The sequence below is a fragment of the Elephantulus edwardii genome, unplaced genomic scaffold, assembly GCF_000299155.1.
Source record: "Elephantulus edwardii isolate Elephantulus edwardi_28Jun2011 unplaced genomic scaffold, EleEdw1.0 scaffold00106, whole genome shotgun sequence".
Lineage (NCBI taxonomy): Eukaryota > Metazoa > Chordata > Mammalia > Macroscelidea > Macroscelididae > Elephantulus > Elephantulus edwardii.
Window position 1 is genome coordinate 9155718 of NW_006399856.1, and position 18086 is coordinate 9173803.

The 18086-nt window shown below is 34.5% G+C and overlaps 1 protein-coding gene across 4 annotated transcripts in view; it reads left to right on the forward strand.

The window, feature by feature from the left end:
- The window catches only part of ERBB4 (v-erb-b2 avian erythroblastic leukemia viral oncogene homolog 4), a 1418810-nt gene that overhangs the window by 967795 nt on the left and 432929 nt on the right, over window positions 1-18086 (forward strand). For all 4 annotated transcript variants that reach the window (XM_006891926.1, XM_006891927.1, XM_006891929.1 and 1 more), the window contains exons 8-12: window positions 1340-1453; window positions 4710-4836; window positions 11008-11081; window positions 12617-12707; window positions 15172-15371. In XM_006891926.1, the coding sequence (XP_006891988.1) occupies window positions 1340-1453; window positions 4710-4836; window positions 11008-11081; window positions 12617-12707; window positions 15172-15371 (606 nt within the window). The remainder of the gene's footprint in view (window positions 1-1339; window positions 1454-4709; window positions 4837-11007; window positions 11082-12616; window positions 12708-15171; window positions 15372-18086) is intronic.

The following is an 18086-nucleotide window of genomic DNA, read 5'->3' on the forward strand; positions in this document are numbered from 1 at the left end:
GTATTGCCAGTAACATAGTTTAGCTTTAAGTCTTGTCATTTTCCTAATTGTTGTTGTGTGCTGTAGAGTCAGAACTGGCCAATAGTATTTTTAGAGCCAGTTAATTTCACAGGAGGAGATAGCCTGTCCTTCTCCAGTGGAGGAGCTGGTGGCCTCGAACCATGTGCCTTCAGGATTATAATGTAGCTTCTTGCCTCTAGCCCACCAGAGCTTCTCATGACACATCTTTCTAATACTACTACTTGCAGCATAGTAAATCCTCTTATAGTTTTACTGCCAACCTAAAATTACATGGTTACAATCTTCCAGCTTCTCCACTGGAGAAAAATGGATAATCTCATTTCACCTCATGCTATTTATAGCCCCTGAAAACCCACAGTGCAAACTTGATGGTACATAAGAACAATAGCAAGTTAATTTGTGTAGCTTAACTAGCAGGGTTGTTTTCACTTTGATTTGGACCAATACCAAAAGGGCTTCTTAAACTGGATAATTTTAAGAGCCAAAATCATCTTATTCTACCGTGTATTTTACCAGAGTAGTGTCTCCAGGTGTGGAATATGCTGACGTCAAAACCTAAAGTAGCCTAACAAGTGTTAGCCTAAAAGTGGCTTCCCCTTTACTCTGAAAGACTTAAGATTTTGTAATTTGTCCTTTATTTACAAGGGTATATGCTGATATATACCGGATCATCGAACTCAAAATTTCATTGAAATTCGAGGTATTAAGATTTCCTGGTAATTTTGTTATACCTTCCTAAATGACTAGTCTTTCAAATTTAATCCTGAGTCTTTTTATAAAACAGAGGTTACTGTGAAATGCTGAACACATTTTAAATATGTCTCCTTGGATATGGAACATACTATTTTGATACTAGACAGCTTGACTTAAGTTTCATTTGTGCTTCATAGGACATGAAATATTTTTAGACCTCTAACTTGAATCATGACATGAAATGAAGTGGAACTATTGAAAAACACAAACTAAATGTCATGTAGTTTCCTAAATCTATAAAAGAAATTCATTCTATCTTGGAGCAATTCGGGATATGCTATAGTAACCAAGCAAGTAGTAGTTGCTGTTAACACTTGATATGCTCAGATTTGAATGTGGATGTTCAGAGAGATCTTTCTAGATGAGAATTAAGTTTCCATAGAGCAAAGATAAATTTTGATATAGTGAACATGACTATATTTAGATAAAAGGTTCTTAAAAAGGGATAGAGACATATGCACCAACAAGGACATTAATCATTTACAATACCTTGTTTTGAATTTGTTTATTGATTATTGATTATTAACATTACTGCTTACTTTATCTTCATTTTTTTTTTAACTAGATAACTTTGTGGTAGATTCCAGCTCTTGTGTACGTGCCTGCCCTAGTTCCAAAATGGAAGTAGAAGAAAATGGGATTAAGATGTGTAAACCTTGTACTGATATTTGCCCAAAAGGTGAGTGATAGCTCAAGTGAGTGATTGCTCAGATTATTCTGTCTCCAGATGGTGTCCATACCACTGTTTTCACTCACAGCCAAATGAGTTAGCTTCTCAGAATACATCCACTCATACAACAACCAACCCTTCCTATGTTAATTTTTCCATGACTCAGAAAGTTCCCCAGATGCAAGTGTCATTAGATTGTGTACTCCTGATTTTGAATGGTACCAGTGAAGTTGTGCCATACAAAACTTAGATTCAAATTCCCCTAGGAAATAAACAAAATTACGCATTTACATATCTATATCTCAATATCTATATCTATATCTATAACTATATCCATATCCATATCTATATCTATATCTATACCTATCTATATTTCTACAGATATAAATATATAGATCTATCTATTTTAGCTATCTATAGAGAAGTACATACTATATACAAAATAAGAGTGTATATGACTACTTTAACATTATGTACTATAACGACAACAACTTTAACATTAATAACACATAATTATTATTTTCTACAGTATACATAATGCTCTGCTAATCATGAAAGGAATGCAAAAATACATAGAGCATGTTAATAATTCTCAAGGTCTTAAAATATAGAAAAAGACAAAGGTGTTTACCCATTATATGTGGTGGTTTTGTTGTTGTTAGGTGCCATCGAGTCAGAGACGACTCATAGCGACCTTATCAATGAAAGACCTGGATACCTCTATAACTTTTGTCCTCTCTCCAGGTTCATAGGGTTCCCAGAGGCAAGCTATTATGGAAATGGATGCCACTCCTGTTTCCAAGCTTGTTTTAATTGGGGAGCTCCATCAAACACCATCCACCATGGGTGACCATTCTGTTGACTCATCAGTGTCACAGTGTTCAGCTTCACAGCAACCACGAGTTACTTCTGTACAGCAAGTGAACATACCAGGGTTATACGACCTAGAATAATGCTTAACCAAAAACAAGTAAAGGCAAGCCTGAGGATTGGAGTCATCCACCTTTGGCTTGGGAGCATGACTTTCTGTCCACTGGCCAAATGACCTCTCTCTATGCTGTTGTTGTTGTTGTTGCTGCTGTTGTTGTTGTTAAGTGTTGTCAAGTCGGAGGCGATTCATAGCGACCCTTTGAATGAAAGACCTGGACACCTGTATAACTTTTGTCCTTCCTCCAGGTTCATATAATTCATGCAGCTGTGGTGCTAAAATTTCTCACAAGAATGAAACGTAAATTAAGCAGAGCCAAAGTACAATACAAACTTCCTGAAAGTGTTCTTGTTATATGCTTTAACACTGACTATGACTCTTAGGAACCTATAAACGATAGCTCTGAACTTAACTCTTATCCTTGCCAGCTTCACACTTTCTTACACACTCGACCCCATTGTCATAGTCACTGTGTCAATCCATCTACTCAAGGGTTTTTCTCTCTTGCCTTTACCTTCTACCCTCCCAAACATTATGTCTTTGTCCAAGGACTCGCCCCTTCTAACACTATGCCCAAAGTATGTAAAACAGAGCTTCACAATCCTTGCCTTGAAGGAGTAACTTGATTTCACCGTCTCAAGGATACGCTTGTTTGTTCTCTTGGTAATCCATGATATGTCCAATACCCTTCTCTAGCACCACAGCTCAAAGGATGTGATTCTTCTTCTGTCATCTTTAGTTACTCCCCAGCTCTCAAATGCATAGCAAGAAATTGAGAAAACTGTGGCATTGATCTGGCACTTTAGACTGACATTGTTGTTGTTTAGCATTCTGGAGAGGCCCTTGACAACATATTGTCCCAATATAACTTCTCTTTTGATTTTCTTACTGCTGGTGTCGAAAGGCTGCTGTGAAATGGTTGTGAAAGGGTGATACAAAGAGTTGTGTAAAAAGAACAAATGCCATGTGAAGAACACCATATCTCACAGTTATCAACTTCACAGAGGAAACCATCCCTGTCCATAGCATCAGTAACACAATACTAATTCCCAGGAGGTCAGACACGTCCTCTGTGCTCCCATTCCTTGTTCTACTCATCTCAACACAGATCTTACTGCTTTGGTGAGTCCAAAATCCAAAACTACAGCTCACAGTCACACAGAATCTTACTGGGAAGGTCAAAAGGGTATAATTCAGATTCATACAAAAATACAGTCAATATATCTCCCAAAATGTGTACACAAGCACCTAAGCCTAGCGCTTCCTGGCATTCCCAAGTCCTCAGTCCTGCCAATATTGGCTTCCCTCCCCTGGATGTCTGACAAAGTTCTCAGCAGTCCTGCCATTATTGCTTCTCCACTCATTTGTCCCTCAGAGTCCTCAGTTCTGCCAATATTGGAACACCCTCCCACCCTCTACCCCTCACACCTTCACTTCCCGCCCTCCAAGATCTCATCTCATCAATTTTTCAGCTCAGCCATGACTGCAGCTGCCTTTTCTAAAGAAGGTCTCTCTCTCTCTCTCTCTTTTTTTTCCCCCCTGGTGGGAGAAGAGCCTCTACACCTAGAGCTGCTCACTTTACAGGAGATACTAGCCAGTCCTCTTGTAGAGTGTTGAGTTTGGCGAGTCCCCTTGCAGATGGGCCAACATGCCTCTCTCTCCCACAGTCCCACCCCTCCACATAGTCAATCATCCATACTAGAAAAGCCGTATTCAGAGCCAAACTCCGCAAGTGGTGATTGTGGATGCAAGTGAGAAGAAATAGTTAACAACTTCAATCTTTTCTTCATCTATCATAATGCTGTCTATTGGGCTGATGGTTAGGAGTTTTGCTTTCTTGATGTTGAGGTCCAATCTATATTGAAGACTGAAGTCCTTGATCTTTTGCAGCAAGTGTTTCAAGTCCCCTTCAGTTCCATTATGCAAGTTTGCCCAAAATACGGAAGTGTATGTTAGAAAAGGACAAATTTTAAACTTATATACCATATATACATAAAATGTACATATACATATACATACAGGGTTTTTTTTTTTAATTAAAATTGTTAGAAACCTTTGGTGATACTCAGGTTAAGAGTACGGGTTTACATGGCACTTGGTTCTGGTTATGATGCACATTACTAGTGCCTGGGGTTTTTCCATGCTACATCTCTATTTCACTACTGTCTAAAATTACAGATGATAAACTATTTATGACTTATAAAATTGTTCTCTAAAATTACTTCCCTTTAAATATATTCGTTTGTAGTAGAGTAAAAAAAATGGATAATTGGGTTTAATGAATAACTTATTATTTTATAATGAAAATGTTTATCCACTCGGTATTGTTTTTTGCAGCATGTGATGGGATTGGCACAGGATCGTTGATGTCAGCTCAGACTGTGGATTCCAGTAACATTGACAAATTTATAAACTGTACCAAGATCAATGGGAATTTGATCTTCCTTGTCACTGGCATTCATGGGTCAGTATTTGATATTTGTACAAAATGATTTTACAATGTGTAGTCAAAGCCAAGGAGATTCCTGATCTTTGTCAGTTTAAATATTTTAGACCAAAAGATTTGCTCTTTATTAATGTTTTCCCTTAAGAAACCAAGTGCCAAATTTTATTAGCAGTGATTGTAAACCAAAAATGTGGGAAACATCTTAATTCTGTGTTTGGTGGCTACTTATGTCTCCATATACAAATTTGAACCTAAACCATGTGTAAGATATTTCCTAACACATAGACTTCAGGATAGACTTACTTTTAGTTTAGAGATAGGCCATCAATAACTGTGGTAGAGACTTTCTTTCAAATTCTTATGTGATTAGTTCAAGATAGTATAAGTTGATACTTTTATAAAGAAAATAATTGCACATACTTAGAGTTATTCAGATATTCTTTCAAACTGAAAGAGTATTTTTCTCTTTTTGCTTAAAATTGGGAAGTCAGTAGTACTATAAAAGATCTTTTTAATGAATTTCATTTTGATCACATTAAACAAAAACATTTTTCAGAGGTTCTTCATAACAGAACCACTGCTGACTTTAACTTGAAAAATAACCAAATTGTCTTCTTTGAATTGTAATAAAAATGTCAATATCTTTATTTTATATGTTATCTATTACATTGTATTACTTCTTAATCTCTAAATATTAGTGCCATGGGCTACAAATAAAGAAAATCTTGCAAATAATTATATTCAAAATCTTACTCTGAGTGTGCATAACATCATTTCTAAATGCAAAATAATTTAGAATATAGTGAATAAATATGCTCATATAAGAACAGCAAGAGCAGAGAACAAAATGTTTATCATTTCATCCAAAGATATTTGTGTATGTATTATTGCATAAAATATTTCTTTAAATTGAAATGTTGGTTTTACACAGATTAATATGTATCATGTGTTCTCAAATGTGTTATATTTGATGCATCAATTTTTTTTTAAATATTAAGATAATGATTTCTAGATTTTCTTGCAAAATAGACATACTTAGTGTGTCTTATTCCTAAATGATGGCAAGCAACCACCGAAACAGAGTTTGAGTCACTGAATACGTGGAAAAGGGACACATTCTCGTTGGTCCTCCCTGGAGGAGAGTCCTTGGCAACAATGTGTTGAATACTTTGGTTAAACTCATGTTTATACAAATAAACACACAGAGTATTGATTGAAACAATGATTAACTCACATATTAACTCTTTTATATAATAAATTGAAGAGTAGATCATGTTAATAATGGAATTTTCTGTAAATTTAGAAGATATAGCTGTTTGTTGCACATTACATTGCTTGCTCGGCCTGGAAATAATAAATTCATTGTTTCATTGACTATAAAAAGTATCCAGCTGGGTGTGTTATAATAAATTACATACACTGTAATATGTGCTGACCAAATACATTAGCAAACAATGAAGCTGGAGTATCTAAAGAAGAATGTTTCATCAGAATTAGAGGAAAACTCATCGATAACCTACATTATGCATACAGTTTATGATTGCTCATGGGAGGTGAAGAAGACTTGAAGTACTTACCTAAGAAGTTCAAAGATTACAGTGCTCAATATGTATTGCACCTCAACATCAAGAAAGCAATAATGGACCAACAGGCAACACTGTAGTAGTTAAAGAAAAGATTGAAATTGCCAAAGATTATGTTTTACTTCAGTCTACAAACACTCATGGTAGCAGAGCAGAACTCAAAAAAATCAAAACATGTTGCATTGGGAAAAGTTGCTGTCAATGACCATTTTAAAGGCTAAAGAGCACCAATATCTACTTAAAGGTTACAAGTCATGGTATTTTCAGTTGCTTTGTAAATATGTGAAAGCTTCACAATGAATGAGGAAGATCATAAAAGAGTTGATGCCTTTGAATTACAGAGTTGATGAAACATATCAAACGTACCATGGAACTCCAAATGAACAAACAGTTTGTCTAGGAGGAAATGCAACCATCAGCTGCTAATGATATGCTGCTGCAAATATTAAAACCTAGGCAAACCCTAGGGGAATGCTGATAATATAGCTCATAATGTGTTGAGTTGCTAGCCAAAAGGTCTACACTTAAAATTCTTCAGTTAGGAGAAAGATGGGTGGTTATCTTCTATAAAGATTTCTGTTTTTAAGTATTTAATGGGGAGTGCCTATAAGAAAGAACTGACTCAGCTGGAAGTGTGAGGTTTGGTTTGGAAAAGAAACTATGTGGGATAGTTGAGAAGGCGGTCACTATGGATAGAAATTGACTCAGTGCACACAATGTAAATTATTATTTTTGTTAAATGTCATTACGTTGACCACAACTCATAGGTAGGGACCCTATGAACAGTAGATATAAGTTCTGGCCCTGCTGTATCTTGTGCCATCCTCACCATCTCTAACATATTCGAACCCACCATCTCAGTCATTTTGTCAGTCCATCACAGTGAGAATTGTCTTCTTATTTGAAGCACCACACTTCAAAGTATAATGTCCTTTTCCAGGAAGTGGCCCTTACTAACAACATGCCCAAAGTGTGTAAGACAAAGTTTCCCTCACTATCGTTGCCTCCAAGGAGCTTCCTGGCTGTACTTTTTCCAAACATATTTGTTTTCTTTATCCTTTTGGCAGTCCATAAGATATTCAGAATTCTTCTCCAAAACCAATAAAAGGCATGGATTCCCTTTTTCTGTCATTTTTGTTCGTTGTTCATCTTTAAACTCTGTAACAAGTAATTAAAAATCTCATGGTTTGGATCAGGTGCATTTTAATCTTGAAACTGACGTCAGTGCTGATGACATGACCTAATTATATACATATTTAAAAAGTAGATGACCATATATACTTTCATACAATAGGACAAACAAGAAAACTAGCTTAATTGATAGGAATACAGTGTAACTAAATATAGTTTTGGTGCACATACCATAGACTGCCAAATTAAAAATAAACAAACAAAAAACTAAACAAAAACACACAAATACGTTTTTTTCTTGGTGAGGGAAAATCCAAGTCTCTCCTTGGTGGCTAGGATTTTGAACCTCCACCTCACTTAATTTGAGCAGGTGGCCAGGAGAGATCGGTCCTTGGAGAAGGACATCATTCTTGTTAGGGTGGAGGGACAGTGCAGGAGAGGAAGACCCTGGATCAGATGAATTGTTATAGTAACTGGGGCATTGGGGGTTGGTGTGTTGGAATTAGTGAGACTGGCTCAGGACAGAAAAGCGTTCAGAACTGCTGTACATAGGGTCTCTCTATACATCGCAGATGACTAATGACACATAAACACAGTAACATAACAGGTTTGGAAGCAGGGAGTGGCTCCCACTTCCTAAACAGCATACCTTCAGAAACTCTATAAACTATGTTAAATGTCGATAGTTGTAGAGAAGCTTCAGGCCTTTTGTTCATAATGTCGCTATGAGTCGTGTTCAACTCAACGGCATTCAACAACAAGGTGTAGTAAACAATGTAGTTATGACGTTTATAAACTAAATCCCAACTGTCTGTCGGGACAATGGAAGACTGTCCAAAACAGAAGTTAATTCTTTGCTGTGAGAAATAGCCTTACAGAGGCTTACAAGTCATTTAAATAACTGTCCATAAGTTGTTGCTGTATGTCTGTAGTATTCCCCAACCTTTGTCAACCAAAACACTTCTAAAAAGTCTCAGTTTCCATTAAGCAGCATGATACTGGATCTAAAAATAGCCTCAGGGGGAATTTGACCACAAGAAGAATGTTAAGAACATACAAACTGATCTGTTGGTTAAAAAATATAGATAAAATGTCTTTGGGACAAGGTTGGAGGGGAGGAAGATATCAGACAGTGTTTCATTCTGTTGCCTAGAAGGTTACTCTGAGTTGGAATCAATTAAGTTTCACCTAGTCAGAAAGATTCAGAAAAATTCGTTAGTCTTGGTTCATCATGGAACATATTTTAAAACAATTTTCATAATGAGATGCATAGTGACCATAGAGAGGCCATAGTACAACCATCCCTTTGGGACTCAAAGAATGAAAATCTTTATGGAAATAGATCCCCTCATCTTTCACCTGTAGAATACCTTGAGGATGTCCCCCACTAAACTTTTGGTTGGTAATCCAATGTTCCTTATATAAACTATCAAACCTATTCTACCTCAGTCTCATGCCAGCATACAATATACATTCTGAAGGATTTTTTTTTTCTCTTCATGTTATGAAGTTATTTACATAACACTAATTCAGTCTATTGAAGGCATGTGTGTATAGGAATATATATGTCCACGTGTGATTTGGGGTTTGTGTATGTATATATCTATATCTGCGTCTACCTTTATCAAATGAAAAAAATTCAGATTCATTGTTGTTGACTCACTTGACTGATAGCAAGAACTGTTTCTGAGACTGTAAATCATAATGAGAAGAAACAGCCCATTTTTTCTCCCCCATGGAACCCTTAGTGGATCTTAAGCATCAAAGAATTGTGGCCTTTGGGTTAGCACAGAACACACTGTGGAGGATCCCACCAGACTTTTCTCTCCGATACACATATCACTGTCTCATTTCCATCAATTAGGCATCAACTCAGAGCTGAACCTCCACTGAGTTTCTGAACCTGTGAGGAGATTGACTGTCCTTCTCCGTGGAATTAGTGGTAGGGTTGAACTGCCAGAGGGATGTCGCTTTTGAGTTAGCATCAGAGCTCCTCCTCTCTATAAAGATAAGAAAAATTAGAGGCAGAAAGCATACAGTAAAAAGGAAACATTTTGTACCACTTAATTTCCACTATCATTAAATAATCTAAATAAAACTTAATAGGAGTGTTTGAATGACAATATCTTGAGTATTCCTCTAAACAAATAAGAAAACAAAATCATAATTAAATCAAATTATGCTTTTAAAAGGGCCAAGTTTCTAAAAATATATTTATTGGAAATGAAATACGTTATTAATGTTTTACTGTATAAAAAAGCTTTGCCAATCTAATGAACATGTTCAGTTTGTAGTACAATAAGTGCCCTTGTTCCAGGACATAGGTTGGGCATTTTTGACTCCTTAATAAAATCACAATTGCATGCCAAACTCAATTGTTAGGATTTTCAGTAGAGATATTCCTTTTTTGTTTTCTTATATTTTCCATTGTTCATATACATGTGATTTGAATAAAACCATGTCCACTAAATAAACATTTTGATAATATGTCACTTTGAATAACAGTTTATATGATAGACTGTAAATGATAGACAAGAAAGGAGAGATTATACAGGTTTGGTGGTAAAAATAAAGGCATTTCAGTAGAATTGTGTAAATAATATCTTTTCTTTCTCTGATTCAGCTTTATTTTCATCATACGATGACAGGTTGGACATTATGTTTTAATGGCTTTGTATTTAGCAAGTAAAGTTCTTGATATTAAAGTGCTATGGATTTCGTGACTAGGATGAAACGCCTAGAAGGTACTTTAAGTTGGCAGTGGAACTCCAGGAACTTATTTTTATGAGAATCTTGAATCTTTACAATTAAATGTATAAAAATTATGTGATCTGTTGGACTTCAGGCAAACTGTCCAGAATTTATTGCATTTTTGGAAATGCCCGAGTGTTTTCAGGAGAGAATGAGTCTAGCCTCATCTTTGTATGCTTTCCATGGATTTTGAGAAATTCTCAGTAAAGCCAGAGGTTGTGATTATGTTACTAGAATTATTCCACACACTGGCTTTCAAGGAAAACCGAATCTTGAGAGTTCATTCTTTTACTGCTAAGTTGATATTTCCTATGCACACAGACTTAGCATTTTAAAAAAGAGAACAACATGTTTTCTCACAGGGAAATCTTTAAATTGGGCATCATATTCTTCAAAAGCATAGATATTCTCTCTCTCTTGTTATACACATATACACACATTTTATGGATTATATTCTTCCTCAATTAAGAAACCACACTCTTCTTCTATAAGTGTATGTAATATATTTGTAAATCTCTTCAGCATTTTCAAAGTTGAATCATTCTTTTAGATTCAGAATACCCTCTGATGGACTCGTGTTGCATATCAGTTTAGAAGAGATATGTTTAATATTCTATATGCTAAATAAAATAAACAATATTTTAGGCTAGTAATATTGCCACATTTGTGATATTTTTACTCCTTTATATAATTTTAATTTGACAGTCACTCTTTGATCTTCTAGGGATCCATATAATGCAATTGAAGCTATAGATCCGGAGAAACTAAATGTCTTTCGTACAGTGAGAGAGATAACAGGTAACGTGTAAAAGTCCTATTGCTTTGTTATATGAATTTTATTCATTGGAAATAATTTATAGTGATGGGATCAGAAACTAATTTTCAAGCAATTCTCTGTTAGTAAATCCTTTTTTATGTATTTTATTTTTGTTTAAATGGTAGGTGTCTAACGTCATGGCTTTTGAGCATTTTTAGAAAACACATAGAATAATAGATAAAAACTACCTAGTAAGTTTTGACATGATAATTTTTGCATATGTCAGCTGACGCTTGAACTTGAGCTATTTCTGTTGTTTTATCTTGTTTACATACAGAATTCTCAATTAGTCATGTCCTTGTGGTTGCTGCTATGTACTATTAGGTGAGAGTCTCCAGCAGGTTTTCAGAGACAGTAAATCACACAGGAGGAGATTGCCCGTCTTTCTCTAGCTGAGCAGCGGGTGGATTCACATCACCTACATTTTCATTGTCAGCACGATTCCTTATGCACCGTAGTTTAGTGATGGGGTTAGGAAAAAAAAAAAGTTCTTATGTGAAAACTGGTTTTGTGTAAAAATAGAGGATAACTACACCGGACCACAAAATAGAGGATGATTATATCATTATTCTGCCAAATTACATCATTGAATCATTGTTACATTTCATCATTATACAGCTGCCCAATGATATTACTACGTACATGCAAAACCACCAAAAATCAGGGTCAAAACAAGTTGGCATGTTAATTTTATGTTGTTAATATTAAAAAATAAGTAGTACTTCTTATTTTACTGTAAGTTTCAATATTAGATAATTATATAGTCCATTACTGAAGAGTAGAAGTATAGGAGTTATTTAGCACATATTTTATTAATACCTAATGTAAAACATTATGAAGCAGGAGTGGCATCTACTTCCTAAATAACGTGCCTCTGGAACCTCTATGAAATTTGAAAAATGTTTATTGTTGTAGATGGGCTTCAGGCCTTTGTTCATAGAGTTGCTATGAGTCCAGCTTGATACTAATGTCATAAATGTACACTTATGTTAGAAAGGTACAGATGAAATTTTTTGAGAAAAAGCTGAAGTTACAGTTTTCTTTTTATCTAGTAAGACTTTTTATTTTCAGTAAATTAAATCAGAGTAAGAATCATTTGACTATTTTAATATATACAGTTTTATGTTTTCACAGGTTTCAGAAACATAAATTATTAGGGGTTTTTAAAGCTCAGTTAGTGAAGTTGCATTGCTAAAGCCAAAGACTCACCTTTCAAGCTACTCTGCAGGAGAAAAATGGTTTGTAGCCCCAGAAAATCCACTGATGGGTCAACTATAAGCTGATTTCAACTCAGTCGTAATTAGTTGAGTTTTTTAATCCAGAAGTATTATTGATACAGTTAATCTTAAAGAAATAAAAGATAGATTGATTTGAAAAAATAGGAATGTACACTGTCATTTTTAGACCTTCCTTCTCTCATACATATTCATGTCATATTTCAAGAATAATCATTATAAGTGCTATTATTATGACTAAACACACTGAGGGGTTTTTTTTCTGTCTTACTATTTTATAGGTTTCTTGAACATACAATCATGGCCTCCAAACATGACTGATTTCAGTGTTTTTTCCAACTTGGTCACTATTGGTGGAAGAGTACTCTACAGGTAAGTGTATATTGTTGCAGGTGTTAAAAGTTGCAGCCCTCCCATAAGCATAAGATACTATGTCACAACACTCAGCCTCATTTATTTATGTGACATAGAAATTCTATGTCATTGTTATGTGCTGTTAAGTTGCCTGCGACCCATAGCAATCTTATTTAAAACAGTCTGAAGCCTGTTCTGTCCTGAGCCAGTCTTACTGACTTTGACACATCTACCCTCATCTCATTACCTCAGTTACTGTATCAATTCATCTCATCTGGGGCCTTCCTCTCCTACACTGTCCCTCTACCCTTCTAAGCATGATATCTTACTCCAAGGACTTGACCCTCCTGGCCACATGCCCAAAATATGTGAGATGGAGCTTCAGAATCCTAGCCTTCAGGGAGAAACTTGGTTTTACCAACAAATATATAAAAATTATTATCTAAAATGTATGAAATTGTTTGGAAAAACAAAGGATATAATATGTATGGAAAAGATTTCATGTATGTGTTTTGACCTAGTATGAAATTATTAATCAGAAGACAAATAATAAGAAATATATTTTCAGAAAGTGATATTTATCTCAGGTAGTGATACATACAGTATATCCAAATTAGTTTTCAAAATACCATTTATTTGAAGTGTGATCCATGTTTTCCTGGTATGGAGTAGATGATATAAACCATAAAACTAAACCACTGTCTTGATGTTTTCATTATTGAAAGGCGGCATTTTGTGATTTGAAAATGGGTCAGATATGCAAGATACTATTATTACTAGACCAGAGGGTCTAATCTCTGTTGTCATCATTAGCACCAAGCATCGAACTGGTGTTTCTAAATTGATCAGTGATCCTACATAGAGTGCTAGTTACTACATAGATACGGAAATCGTAAGTTAGAATGGCACTGTTCTAAGGTTCTAATGGCAGTGTTTTTTTAATTTAAATGATAGAAATATATCGATTATAGGCCTTAAGAGCTATTGCATTTATTTATTTTTAATTTGCTTCAGAGGTCAGCTTTAAGAAGTGCTTATTTAGAATAGCTACCATAAATGTAATAAAGCTATTTCTATCTAATCTGTCTTTGCTTCTAAAAAAGATAGCTAAAATCGATAGCAATTAAATATTCTATAATATTGTTTTCCACAAAGTATTTGTACATTTAAAATTAAAATGGGTAAAATGGAACAGAGTTTAATTTTTTAAAACGTGAAGAAATAAACCTAATCAAGTATTGCATACTAAGATAATTCAAAGATATTAGTGCAAAATACTAAAAGTAAGTCAAAACATTGTGCTGACATGGTCTTCATTCAAAAAGTCAAGAAAGTCCTAAGGGGAGCAAAATTTGAGAAAATACATTACATCATAATATTAATCATTGAAGAACTGATTTATGTATATAGCATGTGAAAAATAATTCTTACAATTAACAGCAAATATATTTAGAATTGGAAATTAAAGAGGACAATTGTGGGTTTTTTTAAGGTACATCTTAGTCATTTTTAATTTTTATTTTTTACTGGTTTGTTCACAAAGTCCATATACATTATGTTTCACACTATTCTTCATTCATATTATGTTTCATACAGTCTTTCCCATGCATTATGTGTTTGTGTATATTTTTATTTCTTGCCATTCATTGTTTTATTTTATTTTATTTTTTATTTTCCACTACTTTACCTACAAAGTTTTTATACATTGCCCCTCACACTGGATCTCCCCTCATCTCCCCCCAACCATTAAATCGTGCAACCCTTGATTGATTGACATTCTGGGAAATAGGTAGAGAAAAAAATTTGTAGATAAGTACAAATAATAGATGCAAGTAAAATATAAAACTATTTCTTTAAAATGATAATTAGACGCTACAGTTATTGCAAATAAGTATAAAGAAGTTTTCCCTAGTTCTCCAAACCTGAATATTTTTTAAATTTTTGTGTAATTTAATTCTTTAATTTTAAATCATCTTCACTCCTTACTTACACTTTCTTTAGCTACTACAATTACATAACATTAATTTTGAGCTATAAGTTAACACTCTCTCTGAAAGCACATCTACATCTACCATATACCTATGCCAATGTTAATGGTTTACTCTGAGTAGATGAGCAATCATTAAGCAAAAACGTATGCTTAAAAAGGATTTTGTCCTTGACGAAATCACAAAGTCAGGGAAGGTTAGGCAGGAAGTAAGTATTTCACTGGTGAACATATACAGATAAAGATATATCATCAATATGCATAATTCTAAGAAATGGACATTTTCCTTTTGAGGCTCAAGTTGTCACTTTTCAAGCTGGCAGTCTTTAGCATGTAAAATACTGCCATTCTGAACATACATTTATTGATTCAATTTCTGTTTATGTTCTTTTAACATAATTTTTGGAGGACAGTATGTCATCCTTATTTCACTTCAGGAATGCTTTAAAACCAGAAATATTTATTGTTCTTCCATTTTTTCCTGTCTCCTTTTAGTGGCCTCTCCTTGCTTATCCTCAAGCAACAGGGCATCACTTCTCTGCAGTTCCAGTCTTTGAAGGAAATCAGTGCAGGGAACATCTACATAACCGACAACAGTAACTTGTGTTATTATCATACCATTAATTGGACAATGCTCTTCAGTACTCTCAACCAAAGAATAGTTATCCGGGACAATAGGAAAGCTGAAAACTGCAGTAAGTACAGTCCTTCAGCATGAAAACATAAAGCATTTGCACATTTTCTCTGGTTCTACATTTGTTGTTGACAGGTGTATCCTAACTATAGAGGATTTAACCTGTTAGGGTCTTCCTCTTTTTTTATTGACTCTCTACTCATCCAATATGGTGTGTTTTTCCAAGGATTCTTGATAATGTACCTAATGAATGTGAGATACATTTTTATTGTCTTTAAGTAACATCTTTTTAGTACTTCTTCCAGGGCATATTTGTCAATTCTTTGTTCTTTTGAAACTTGTTGGTTGTTTTGGTCAAAAAGTTAAAAATGACAGTGAGTCTGAAGTACTATTCTTTCTTAACCCTAAATGGAGGTAATTGGGTCATTGTATAAAGGAATTCAGAATGAGTGATTTTTTTTTATAAGCATTTCTGAAAACTTGCCTATGGAGATTTGAATTAACTAAATCTAGATTAAACCTGGAATTTGAATTTTAAATAAGCACCTAAGATTATTCCTTGGATGAAACCACTTCTGTGAAATACATTCATGAATTTACAATTGTATTTTGGTTTCCTATACCTAATACAGTAGGCATACCTACAATCCTATTATCACTGTAAAATATTGAGAACTGATATGGGAAAGATTTATTAACTTAAAAGAGTATGTAGTTCCTTATTTGTAAATTTATCTTGGCATTAAGTATGGTTTAAAATGGTAATAACAATAACATAAAAATGTCATCTCTGGAGGGTATTAAAGGAAAGTATCTTTTCTGAAAAACAATGTATTCAAATTTGATAAATAAATCAGTATAAAATTTTTAAAAATGTCACCTTACTGATAAAGGGGGAAAGTGACTTAAGGATTGTTAGCATTTAAAGTCAAACATTTCAAAGCAAACTTTATGGTTTGAAGAGATTCAGATTAAGAGAAAGACCATGATATGAAAATCTAGACCATTTCCTGCATCTTTCATTTATGTGACCATGCCTATAACAAAATTGTGGTGCTGGTTAGAGGGAGTTTGAGGTTGGTTTGTAATAGTATTAGAAGTTTCTTAAAATATTTCAGCATAATCTTGTAATACTGAAAACTGTAGCAACACACTGTGTCAGAATATAAATTAAAGTAGAACTCATATACATCTTGTATCTTAAAAACATTGTATCATAAACTTAAGTCCAAGGTAATGAGATAAATTTGCTATTAGCTTAATGAAATAGAAATGTGCTTATTTTTTAATTACAGCAGTAGCTTTTTTATTTCTGGAAATCAAAATGCTTAAAGCACATGCAGAAAAGATAGTTTGACTCTGATCCTATTGTTACTCTTTTATTAACTATTCTTTTATTTCATTAGTTTCCACTGACTATGATAATCCCTTGTCATAATCCAATATTTTGCTCTTTTAAACCTACCATTCCAAATGATCACTATTAATATTTTAGACTTTTTGTGTGCATTTATAAACAGATACAAATAATGAAAAGTATATTTTTATATTCACACAGGAATACATACATAGCTATGCTGTTTAACCACCTATGAAGTTTTGTTTAGCCTCTTATTTATTTAGGTACCATTGACTATGACAATTGCAATTGGATCGGACATGGAGGGTCAGCTTTGGACTGGTTCCAGCTTCATGGCACAAAACAATAACAACAATTATTAAGCAATTTTAATTCATTCTGATATTTTACTCAGGTGTATATGCTGACAGTCTTTTTCACACATATCTAAACTTCTCAAGTCACAGTTTAAAGAGCCCAGTTTAGTACTTGGAAAGAGCTGCACAACGCTCACCTCCACCTAATATATTTCCCAGAACTTTAAATAGCAAAATGATTTTGAGATGAGATCACATCAAGTATCTTGAGATGGAGGGATGATCCCGTGTAATCATAAGTATCATTACAGAAGAAGGGCTGATGAGGATTTGAATATAGAAGAAGAGAAAATTATGGGACCACAGCAAGAAAAGATTTGTTATCAGTGCAAAACCCGAAGGTCTCAGTCACCAGAGCTCCTTGGAAAGAAATATTGGAATGATGTAACTTCCAGCGAGGGAATTGACAAGGTTGCCGTCAAGTCAGAACTTACTCAGATATGACCCTCCAATGGTTTTCAGAGGATGTAAATTGGATGGGAGGAGATTGCCCATCTTTCTCCCATGAAAAGCTGGATGATTTGAACTGCCTGACTTTGGATTGCCAGCACATTAGGCCACCAGAACTCCTTCCCTTGGAGCTTATAAATACAAAGAAAAAGAACTTTGTCTTTTCCCTTCAACAGAGACACTATCAGGCTCTGCTTGAGATCTTGCCTCCAGCAAGTCGAACATGGTATCATGTTATTCCCCTTGAGTTGAGTCTGACTCAGAGCTACCCTCCATCATCCTTCTGAAGCTATGAATCTTTACAGAACAAGCCTGAACATCATAGGTCTCCCTTGGAACCCTTGGTGAACTCAAAGCTCTGGAGACACATGGTCTTTTTTTGTTAACAGTGTAACATGCTACAGGTTACCCAGCAGGATTCTTTACTATGCTCTAAATCCTTGCAATGTTATCCATCAGCTCTTAGCACAAAGTATAAACTCCTGAAAATAGCCCAGAATTCCTATATCATCTGCCTTTGTCTACCTTACTAGTTCATCTGGTACCACTTTTCTGATCTATAAATATCTCTATTTATCCTTTGCTCTCAAATTAAATGTCCCTTTGCCTC